This window comes from Hermetia illucens, chromosome 3 (assembly GCF_905115235.1).
Source record: "Hermetia illucens chromosome 3, iHerIll2.2.curated.20191125, whole genome shotgun sequence".
Taxonomy (NCBI): Eukaryota; Metazoa; Arthropoda; class Insecta; order Diptera; family Stratiomyidae; genus Hermetia; species Hermetia illucens.
Window position 1 is genome coordinate 73,506,572 of NC_051851.1, and position 12,370 is coordinate 73,518,941.

The 12,370-nt window shown below is 42.7% G+C and overlaps 1 protein-coding gene across 1 annotated transcript; it reads right to left on the reverse strand.

The window, feature by feature from the left end:
• Positions 1 to 7,678: 7,678 nt before the first annotated feature.
• On the reverse strand, positions 7,679 to 8,701 carry LOC119651890. Its single transcript, XM_038055712.1, has one exon. It carries the CDS (start codon positions 8,568 to 8,570, stop codon positions 7,821 to 7,823), a length of 750 nt encoding a protein of 249 aa, XP_037911640.1. The 5' UTR covers positions 8,571 to 8,701; the 3' UTR covers positions 7,679 to 7,820.
• Between the last annotated feature and the right edge of the window lie 3,669 nt (positions 8,702 to 12,370).

Sequence of the window (12,370 nt, forward strand, 5' to 3'; positions counted from 1 at the left end):
ATCCAATTATTGAAGGGAATTTGCGTTATAGACACTAATTCGACAGTCAGACATTCGAGGGCGAAACAGGGAAGAAAACAGAGAAAAGAAGATTAAACCAACTCTAAACGGAACTCTAGTTTCCTCGGAAAATTTGGCTTTTTTAAAAACCATCCAAACAATCGAGAAAAACTCAAGGAAAATCCTGTTTGGGTAAAAGTTCATTTAATAGAATATTTTTTGCAACGTTGAACCAAAAAAAAATCGAAGAGAAGGTGATAATTCTACACAAATCATAACAGTGCACTATACTTGAAAAATCCTGTTGTTACAAGCTGTGACTTTAAATATAAAATGTTAGTAACAGTACCGGTGAATAGTCATACCAAGAACCGATAAACATCACGAAGGAATCCTTGATACGTGTAAAGTGTTAGAAAAATCCTTAAAGAACCTCAAATCAATAAATGAAATTAATTAGAAAGCAGGAAGCATAAAAGTTAAGCGTCACCGGGTATAGTAAGCTCTTTAATAGGGGACATTATGTTTGGTTTTAGATTTGTTTTTTAAAATTCAATTTTTACATAATGTCAACGTCAATGAATAAAGGCATATGTTTGGAAAAATAGATAACCCAACCAAATCAAACGGAATTTTGCCTGAACTAATATTTCGATCGATGAGGTGTCTCCGCAAAGATTTTCTCTTTGTTATAGTCAACTCTGATAGTTCCGCGCTCATGAAGTTCCACCTCACTCGTTAGAAATCACTCACTTAAGGTGGTAGAGATAAAAAAATCTATCTTTGCAAAATTTCTGCGCATGTCCAAGAACCTCTGACGGAGGGTGTCCTGCTTATTGCGGCTTCCCCAGAAATGAAGCGTTCAAGGAGACGAACTTGCAAGAGTACGGTCACTTCTTATCACTAAGGTTCTTCCTGGCTGTTCACTGATAATTTTTCCACAGCTGCCACTGCTACTTTTCATTCCTGTAGTAGTCTGCTGTTGCTGGGTTTTCGGTTAACCCTACTGAAACACAATCTCTTATAGTTGGCCTTCTATACTTTATATCCATCATTTACAAGATGCCTTATGACTGAAAATGCTCGCTTTACATTCACTCTGCAACAGCTTAATTTTCTGGCACGTTGGGGCACTGTACTATAGGTCGAGTTGCACTGACTTGCTGCACGGTTGGCACGATCCTGCACCTTCAAAGCATGGGTTACATAGGAAAGGAAAAAGGAAAATGGAAGTTCATTACCCCCGTTAAGTAAGTGAGTTCATTGACAGCGGAGATGAGCGCATAATTTTGGGAAACGCCGTCAATGTATCTCCTCCTGCGGCAAAATGCTTTGTTTCATTTCTGGAGAATGAGAGATAATTTCCAGCAGATAAAGTACCGAGTATTTGCGCGAATTTACCAAATAAGAATTCATACGAGCTTTATGAAAGAATATGTTTTTGCGGACGTGTAAGGAATCAAGTCATCGGCGTCTTCTAGGACCTCCATGGAATTAAGGTTAAAACATGGTTCAGTAAGGACAGCAGTGAGCATTGAAAATAAGGCCGCTGAAACAATGAGCATTGGGGAATATCTACGGAGCATACGTCTGGTGGTAAACCTATTGACATAGGACTTCCGCCCTTCTAGGAAGCTACGGATTAGCTCGCAGATGCGCGGATGGAAGTTGAGTATTTCACATGCTGAACTGATTGGCAAACTGGAGGCCGGGAAGTCTGCAGTTGATTGATTGACTGATTTAGTTATTTTTTAATATTCATAATTTAGTGCAGAAACTTAGTCAAGATGTACAGTAGCTTAGCTTACTGCTCAACTCTAGTAATAATAGGAAGGTTAACTATTTTTTCCTTAATAGAAGATTTAGACTCTTAGAACTGTTATATATATGTTCTAACCTAACCAAATTAATCTATTTCCAGTGAATTTCTTAAGACAATATCTTAAAAATTATTTACGTATTGATATATATTGTGCAAATGTGAACTAGTGAGTAAGGAGTGATCGAATAAAGGAAATGGCCGATCTAAACATGCTGTTGTGAAATTGTACCGCTATCAACTATGCTAAAGTTTCCGTGTGGGGTAATAGGATAGCCTATTGCGGATCATTTTGAGATAGCTGTTCTGTACTGTCTGCAGCTTCAGAATGTATGGCTTTGTGCAAACACTACAAGCGGGAGCGACATATAACGGGTTGGATGACCATTTTAAATATTAGCAGCTTATTTTCGAGGGACAACTTAGATTGCCGGTTTATTAAAGGATATGATAATTTCATGCATGCAGGTGTCGTCTGAATGGTGCTTCAAGGTAATTTTTGGATCTAACCTTAGCCTAAGGTATTTCATGTCAGCCGACCATGGTCGATTTTGCCAAGAAAGTGTATTGCCGTAGTTGGAAAATTCCCTCTTCCTTTTCCCAATGAAAAACACACAGTTAGTTTTAGCTATGTTTATTTTGATCTTCCATCTATGAAAATATTGGTATAATTTCTCTACTTTGTTTTGAAGAACTACTATTATATTTTCACATCGTAACATGTAGAATAAAACCAAGTAACCTCAGCAAACATAGATAGCTGGCACTGAGCATCGGCTGGCATGACCATTGTGTAGATATTAAATAGAGTGGAACTCAAACAAAAACCCTGGGGAACTCCTAATACTGCTTGCCCAGAAGCGAGTTTACATCTTCCTGTTTTAGCTGCAAAGGTAGGATCAACTAAAAAGGACTTTATCTCCGAGTTATCATAATCTTGGCCGATGCCGGATTTTACTTAATATTAGCACTAAGTGCCAAGCGTTTAGGCTCGGACGATCCTACCTACTTAAAAAGGGGCCGGTAGTGGCCGGTGGTAGGTTAGTGTGCCGAATAGTATAGTTCACCTTCTTCGCCAAGTATTTTCGTTCAATGTTGTTATTATGGGAGATAGCAACATCGATAATATACCCGGCGTGACCCGTCTTGTCAAGCAACCGCACATCAGGCTTATTGCGTGGTATGTAGCGATCAATTAGAACTTGCCGTCCCAATACATGCTGCGAACAAAACTATCAAGTACTACATGTGGCTCATATCGATAAACCATGCTTGTATGTAAGGTTTTGTGAATCACCTTAGAAACAGTGCCTGTCCGTAAATTGTATTGATCGTTCTCCACCCGCTGTAGCATGGCAACCACGCCTTTCTAAATGCCACACATGAATCCCTCCGTCTCAGCACAGAGCTTACCAGCATACAGCCATCTGTCTGACAAATGCAAATTGTCAAAGACAATTCAAGTGTTTATCATGCATCGACTTTGACTTCCATTCATCGACGCCCTCTTGGCGTGCCCTCAACCCACTCAGAGGATTACAAGATCAATACTTCAAGTCAAGTGAAGTTAGCGCACAGTATTCTAAGATGCTTATCAGGCATCATTCAGTAGCCATGAAAGGGGGTTCAGCGCCATGCAAAACCAAAGGGGAGAGACATAAGACATCGATTAACCAGGGTGTGCGGGACGCCTTCGCATAATCGATCTAGCAACTGAAGAGGTTTCTTTAGCCTGTAGTTGCTTGTCACACAACTACCGAGTCGATAAACTGTTGCCTGCAGTGCGGCGTGGTGTTGTTAATGCCGCGACCTCTGCCTTCATCGACTATTTGTCACCAGTTTCCGCGATGACCACAAGTCGAATATGTTCTCTGCTGATAGCCGGGATTGTGTCGCTACGAGTAACGACGCAGTACTGGTCTGCGATTCACTGCATAACCAAGTTGTTATATTGTGCCAAACGCTCGACGAATCTCTGATGCAATAAGGGGCGGTAAGGTATTCTGCCTGCCCGCGCCTTTATTTTATAATAGAAGCGGATGCTAAAGAAATTCATTTCCTCAGTCCACCTCATCTGCTGCCTACGCGAACCTGGTTGAAGGTTGTTACGAAACAGCTGCAGCAGGTGGAGCAATATTCCTGGTTATTGTGCCGCCTAGGCGTCGAACCGTCCCATGATTCACGGTTTCGACGCCGTGCTATCCATTACGAGAGCCCGACCGAGTCACGAAGTCAGACGACTCCCGGCGGCTATCCGTACCTCATATTTTTACTTCTCCTCATTTTTTTTTAAAACCTTATTATAATCGATCTACTGTTAGTCTGTTTGTCTGTCTGTCCGTCTGGCTGCCTTTTCTTTTTTTTTTTTGAGGAGGTGGAAATCTTCAAAAGACACTGGTCTGGACACACCAGCGTGTGGGATTTGTACCTACCAAAACCACCCCCGACTCCCTCCCTGCTCCGCAGAACCACCATAAGGTATTACATCACGGGGTGGAGTCAGCTCACTCTATACGCGGCGCACGTGACCGCGCTTTTCTCCTCTCCTCTGCCTTTCGCAGTTTATTTTGAATAAATGTGATCATGGAGTTGACCGCATCCCAATTCTCTTAATGTACTAGCATTTTCAGCACCAGATTTTCTGGTACCAGCACCTCTCCTAGAGTCTCCTCTAGATTCCTCCTTTCTTCCACAAATCTCGGACAGTGGAAGAATACATGCTCTGGGTCCACTGGGACTCCATCGCAATTTGGACAGTCGGATGAGGTGTCCAATTTCAACCTGTGCAGGTATTAGCGAGACTGAGACAGTCCTGAAGGCAGAGCATTCACTCAGGGCTATCCTCCTGTAGCCTACATTCAGTTTGCTAGTGTTAACTGACATCCGCAACGTCTCCCTCCAAACTGGTGTCGCATAGAGCATGATTGAGGTCACCACTCTGGCTATAAGCAACCTAGAGGTATTCCGTGGCCCTCACACGTTCAGCATTCTCCTCCTGTACGTGTTGCTTATAGTTGAGCTTCCTGTCTATCACCACTCCCAAGTATTTGATGGTCGGCTTGGCAGTGATGATATGATTCCCGATTCTAACACAGGCGTAATTTCTCTTCCGGCGCTTAGTGATGAGGCCCACTTCTGTTTTTTTCCTCCGCAAGCCTCAGATCAGAGCTCTCTAGCCAACATTTAACAGCACTTATTGCTTCGCTTGAGTATAACTCAGCATCTTCGAGATGATTTGCCACAACAACCAGCGCTATGTCGTCAGCGTAACCCATCACTCTGGCTTCCTCCGGAAGGGGAAGATTCAGTACATCGTTGTACATAATGTTCCACAGTAGTGGGCCCAATACGGGGCCCTGCGGGCCACACGCGGAAACAACGTACTCCTGGGGTCCGTCATCGGTGTCATACCAGAGCCTTCTTTCAGTTAAGTAACTATCGACGATAGCAGCGAGATAGGCGGGAATACCAACCTTCACTAGAGATTTGCGTATTAGATTCGAATTGGCCGAATTGAATGCATTTTTCACGTCCAGGGTTACTACCACGCAACATTTGCTGGTACTACCTTTTCCGTGGATTGCATCTTCGGCCAAGCCAGTAACCAAATTGATGGTAAATTTTCACTTGTGTTTGACACATAAAAATTCTGTGGAACCGCTCCAATTGCTATGTAATGATCCCATGACCCGGTTTCTAATTTACCGCTTTTACCCGAATCTCGACTATGGGTTCTAATGCTGGATCCACTAACATAACACCAACGCTGGAAGGTGGCAAGCGACCATACGACACTACCGCTACAAGAGCCAGCGACTATAACTGCCCTGCCGCTCTACCCCGCGTCTTAAACACCTGGTTTTCTACTCTTGATGAAAGGCTACTCCTTCCATTTTATCTCCATTTCTGCTACGACTTTTTACGGCCCAATGAACGTTGTCCGTTTGCAAAGTTTTCAACCTTACTTGCTGAACTCCAAAAAACCTTAAGTACTTGCACCATCTTCTAAACCAAAGGACCGTATCATTTTCGTTTAAAACTACTACGTCTCCATGAATTACCTACCCAACTCCATTTACAAATTTAACTCCAGCTTGTAACAGATTCAGGATCGGAGGGAGAACAATGCTTGGAGCTCAAATCGAATTCGCAAATGAAACTCCAGAAAATGAGAGGAAATTCTTGGAGGAATGTGAAGCCACATTTGAATCCCATTATTATAGAGAGATACGATTTTGCTGAAGACCTAGGGAAATTTGACACTAAGTGGGTTAGTGACTATTTCACGAGAATCAGGAGAGCGCATAAAGGAGAGTTTTTCATGGACCTCCGGGCATATGTCTTTCGTCCCACGAGATGAAAGAATGCTCAACTACCGTTGCAGGTACAAATTTAGGAAAGATGAGCATATAGTGCAGTGTCGGCGCAATAAAGAACCTGGACGGGATCTAGCAGATATACTCCCGCAAACAGCAATTACGAGAACGATATCTGTACGGGTAAACAAGTCGTGGAAAGCTGGTAGAGTCCAGATCAAGTGGTTCGTCTGCAGGATACTGGAGATATCTCCAGATATTGGTTTTAGGTGTCTGATAGATGCCCATATTTCAAGGTCTTGATCGAGCAAGCACGATTGGTCTACAGGCTTTGACTACAAATGGTACGTCGTAGGTAGCCGAGAATACCCACTCTCCAAGAAAGTCTCAAAACCAAAAGGTCGCTGAGGTTTATTCAAATAAATTCTGATTCAGCACGCGTTTTCCTGTGTCAGTCAGTTCAAGAGCACCATGTGAACGTGGCGATTACTAGCAGGGAAAGATCACCAACAAACGCGGAAGGTATGCAATTTTGACGACTGGAAAGTCCCATTCGAGGAAATAACTACAATCTATGCCAATAGATTTGCAAGAGGAGTTCAGGTCATAGCAACATAGTAACCTATACGCTCCGGAGGCACGAAAATTGTAAAATATGAGCATCTGTTACTTGAATTAGTGCTAAATGCAAGCATGTTATTTCCATCGCGGGAAACTTCAAGGCAGGCATGGGAGTGAGAAAGTTAGGTCAAACTTTCAGCTACGTGATCACATGCTCAAAATAATACTACCGAAAACCTAATGGAATGGGAGCAGACGTAATCCATTTAAGGCATTCCACCAGGAAACCGACATTAACTCGGTGGAGAAGCGACTATAGTAATAGGCTTTGTCACATTTGTCAAGGAAGCAAGGAGTATGTCGAAGGAACAGTGAAGTTTTCGTGCTACCGGATATACCTTGCATACCCTCAACACATCTGCCAATCTGTCACCGGGAGCAACTGTAGGCATAAGCTGACAGGGCAGTACAGAAAGGAACTGTGCTATCACCCTCCCTTAACTGTGGTCTCCCCTTGCATGGAAAGAAAGGTGGAAGTCCTCTCTTTGACCAGAGAATCATTGTTGTCATCTATCTGCGGACTCGATACATCTCCATTCAATGTGCACTGAACTTGTTCGAACGAGTATACCACCTGGTCCCGGAACTTTTTGTTCGTCGTGGAAGAGATGGTCTTTTTCGTTTCATCTGCGGTTAACAGTGGGCCATCTAGAATACAGACCTCCTAGTCCGCAACATTGACGGGATCCCAGGACAGTAAAGCATTTATAGACGGTTTCCTCCTTCTTAGTTCTTTTCAATGATCAGGGTGAAAGGTGGGCTCAAAGTTTTTGGTAACCAATTATTCCTAAGTCGCATGAGTAACTGTCATTTCCGCTCGCCAGCTATTTCCAGCAGTCGCGATTTATACCGATTGAATTTATATAAACGCATTCTTCCGATTCTCTATTCTGCAGAAGCAAGGATAAGAGAAATTGTTCAATAAAGTATGTAGATCTATAATTCTCCTAGAGTAAATAATCGTTTCTTATAGAATTTCTACAAAATCTATTTACACAATTTCCCAAAAACCCGCACAACAAAAATTTCACTGAAAGAGCTCTAAACGTCCCAATACAATATAATTAGCTCACATACGAGGAATTCCTGAATTGTTTTTTCTTAGTATTGGCTTTTCCACTTTTCCTGGAAACAACCGGCGCTTTGAATTGCTTCACGGATTCCACAGAGGACTCTTCTTTGACCGGGGTTGCACCGCTTTGTAACCTTTTGAGGCGATACTCACGATACTTTTGAGCCATAATTATATAAGGAAATTTCTCTTCATGCGACATCGCTCGCCAGTTTTGTCCACCCTTTTTCGATAATTCCTTCATTGCTAAACTCGCGTGCTTTTTCCGAAGTTCCCGTAGATAATTAAAAAACGGATTTTGTGAGAGATATTCCAAATCGACAGATCCAGCGGGACACATCGCTCCAATATGCTCTCTTTTTATGATACCATAACCCTGAGGCTGACATCTCCCCGCGCGTAAAGCGTCAGCGGTATCAATTTTATGAATATCATACACGGAAGGATCTTGTTTCAAATCTGATGAAGATTTATGAATACTTCCGAAACTTCCCTTATTCTGAGCTGTGATCCCGGAAGACTTACTATAACTTTCTACTATGCCACTTAAGCTTTCCGATTTCATCACTTTATTCTTGACACAAGAGCATGCAGTCTTCTTTAAATGTTGAATTTTCGGCCTCTTGCCACCGGATTTGGATTTTTTTCGTCTCCCACGATAGTATACACGTCTGCCATCTTTAGAACCACGATAGTCACTGCCGTGCTTATCACGCGAATGGACACTTGCAGTGTCTCCCATACTTCAATGAAAACTTATTAAAAATTAACTGGGATTTTTGCTGTCAGAGACCAATAGTCCAAAATTATATCTTCAAATCTAGGGAAATAAAAATGTAAAAACATGAAAACACTCTCGTCAACCTGACATAATTGGACTGCAACTAATTTTAGGCTTACTCTTCCCTTTTGGATTTCGACAACTTGACTGTTCTTGAGAAGTGCCTATATTGCTCTATTGAAGATTGATTCCTTGTGCACCCACATGTAAGGCAGATACAATAAAACTTCTAGGCCACCTTAATTAGCGACCTATGTGATGGCAGCACCACAAACGTTAATGTAATAATAGAAAGTCCACAGGGAGGCAAGAAAATGATGTCGTCTTTGATAAAGTTCCTAGTAGAATACTCACGGAGCAAGTCTATTATTCTAATAATATAAGCATGACGATAAAGACAGTCTGTGATGTTGACACTGACCATATTTGGTGAGAAGAATTTTTGTGTTATTTACGTCAACCAAGATGACATAGCCCCTCCTGAAGTAAAATAGATATCCTGGACCTGCATATTTGGACTACATATTATGGATGCTTGGCACATACTTAAATTCCAAGAACGTGGTGGGACGTCGAGAAATATATCTTACGGTTAAATGTTTCCTCTACCTTGCTGTAGCGCCTGGAGCAACTGCTTACACAAAGACAAAACCGACTTCCGCAAGCAGTTGTTAACAATCTAGCTACCCTATTTATTGGAAACAGTAGAATATTTAGAAACTCGACTATGATTTAGCGTGGAAACACTTTATCCAGGAACAATATCAGAAGTGGTAAGATTTTGTACCCAGCCCGCCGTTATTTCGTAGTAGAAGCGGATGATGAAGAGTTTCGCGAACCTATTAAATTGGTCGCCACAAATTGTCACCCTACATCTGCAGCTGGCGGAGCAATGTTCCTGGTCATCAGACTCGAAGACGTCAAACAGCACCACAATTAGCGGTTTTGACCCCGTGTTTGTCCATGACGGAAGCCGGTTACGGACTTTCTCGTTCTTCTCATTAGATGAATTTGCATTTTATCCCTAACTGCCAGGCGTGGTGATAGCTTCCTCAGTGAGTAATCAGTAAGACTGCAAAATTCCTGCACTTTCCTCACTTCATCATCATCAACGGCGCAACAATCGATATCCGGTCTAGGCCTTTTCTCAATTACCAGCTGAAACCCTGCGATGGCATACAGCCATTGATCCATCCCTCATCGTTTCACGACCCGGCCTAGAACCGGCTACGGTGAATTTCATTACAAACGGCGTCCAACATGAAGCCCAAGGTTTCCTAGATTCAGGCTTAAAATATGTTACTTATAGGTTCCTTGAATCGGTAGAATATAGCCTGTTCCGGCTCCCAAATTTGTTTTGGTGGTCGGATAGAAAATCAATAGATTGTCAACATTTCGCATGCATTTATCTTCATCTTTCTAGTTCTAGGTTTCACGCTTTCCCCGGAAGTAAGTGGTGCTAAGCCTACATTTTCCTTCCCACCTTGTAGAGTAGAGTTTCCTGCGCTATCATTGGCAGAATACCACAAGAGCAAGTCGTTTGTTGTGATTGTCTTGGGAACTCAATGCCTCAAATGGGGTTGCCTTCTGCAAGTCTCTGAAACTATGGGCCTTTGCGACTATATGCTGAAAGGTATTGCCGTCCGAGCCTCTGTAAAGTGTTTTTCCCTACCTTTATGTTAAAAGACTATCATTCTATCTTCTTCATAGGGATGAAGTAACGGATGAGATGAATCCTTGATAGATTACGGAGGTAGCCGGCTGCATGCTGTGCCGTTCCGCCCTCAATGATTCATTCTCACTTTGCTCTCTGATTCCAAATGAAAAAGATTGAATTTTCGCGATCCCTTTTGTTTGTACAACAACTCGATTGTTGTTTCTTTGTACATAAGCACTGTGGATGGGAGCTTTTCCAGTGCACATGTTCCAACAAATTCTGAGGTTGGGATTGCATTTTGGCAAAAATTATACAAGGAGTCGATAATTTAAAGAGGAAAGAGTCCTTGAAATTTCGTGTAATTGATATTTTTGTGGATTTAGTCGTTGAATTTCTAAAATTCCTCATTTTTGAAGTTTTGTGTAATACAAAACCTTATTAAAATCAGATTACAGGCTGTCTGTCACGCGCATTTTTCTCGGAGAAGGTTATAACGATTGACACCAAATTTGGTGGAAAGGTGGGAACTGTGAGCGCTTACGCATACAGTGAGTTAGATCCTGCAACGTCAAATTTACATCCAAAAGGGGGTGTACATTTTTTTCACTGAATATAGTCATGCGGGGTACCAAATGAAAGGTCTCGGTGTTAGTTTTGACATTTGTTGGAAAGATGGGGAGTACGGGAAGTCGAAAATGATAATTTCTTTAACGGACCCATTCTCAGAAAATACCCAATCGAAAAATCTGGAAAAAAATCACTGTCACTGTATGGTGCCTAGGCTCCAAAGTACCCTCCATACCAATACCTGTTCAAATAAAATTAATAATAAGAAATTACTGTAATTTTTATTGCTTTGCTGCAAAACCGCCTTAAGTTCATCCTAGAACCTCGAAATGCAACAAAATAGGTTATAATATGGAGCATAATCCACCAAAGCGGTCAAAGGGTAGTATAGGTCTCAGGGCGAAATGTGGATTGGGACCCACTATGGAGCATAAAACCTGGGAGACGCCTGCTGAACCAATAGCTCTACTACCAAACCCTATCTACAACTCCGCGTGTTAATCGCTAGGAGTTCTTTCTTTATGAAAAACTACAGACGGACAAGGATAAAGGCGAGTCTCCGGCGTCTAAAGGTCCTCCAGGTTGGAGGTTGGGTAGGGCTGACAACCCTACACGGAAAATCGATGTTACGAAGCCAGGGAAGGAGCCTCGGACAGGATGGATTTCGAAACGGCGAACCCGCAACGACAAAGGAATAACGATTTTGTTCATTTTCTCTTGGAACGTGTGCTCCTTGTACAGAGATGGAGCTGCCGAGCAGCTAGCGATACCCTGTCCCAATATAGGGCTGCTGTAACAGCGTTACAGGAGATGCGTGGGACCGGTTTCCTGGAGAAGAGTCGCTACACCATATATTATAGTGGCCATCCAGTAAACCATGTGCTCTGAGTATGTTTTTTAGTCACCCAAGAAATGAAACCTGCTGTTATCGGCTTTGAAAACATAAGCGAACGGCTATACACTCTGCGCCTGCAAAACAAATTTAGAAATATAGGAGGATACCTTCTACGAGGCAGTAGAACGGACCCTCGAAGCCTGTCCCAGATATAGTATCAAAGTCATACTGGGGAATTTTAACAGCCAAGTAGGGATGGAGTACGTATTCAGGCGATACGTTGACTCCCATATCATCATCAACGGCGCAACAACGGGTATCCGGTCTAGGCCTGCCTTAATAAGGAACTCCAGACATCCCGGTTTTGCGCCGAAGTCCACCAATTCGATATCCCTAAAAGCTCTCTGGCGTCCTGACCTACACCATCGATCCATCTCAGGCAGGGTCTGCCTCGTCTTCTATTTCTACCATAGATATTGCCCTTATAGACTTTCCGGGTGGGATCATCCTCATCCATATAGATTAGGTGACCCGCCCACCGTAACCTTTTATCCACAACCGGACGGTCATGGTATCGCTCATAGATTTCGTCATTGTGTAGGCTACGAAATCGTCCAACCTCATGTAGGGGGGGGGGGGGGGGGGGGGGGCGGATTCTTCTCTCGAACGCGGCCAGGAGTTTACAATTTTTCTTGCTAAGAA

Coding starts and splice junctions, on each gene's coding strand:
- LOC119651890 (XM_038055712.1), bottom strand. CDS start 8,570: ATGGGAGACACTGCAAGTGTCCATTCGCGTGATAAGCACGGCAGTGAC.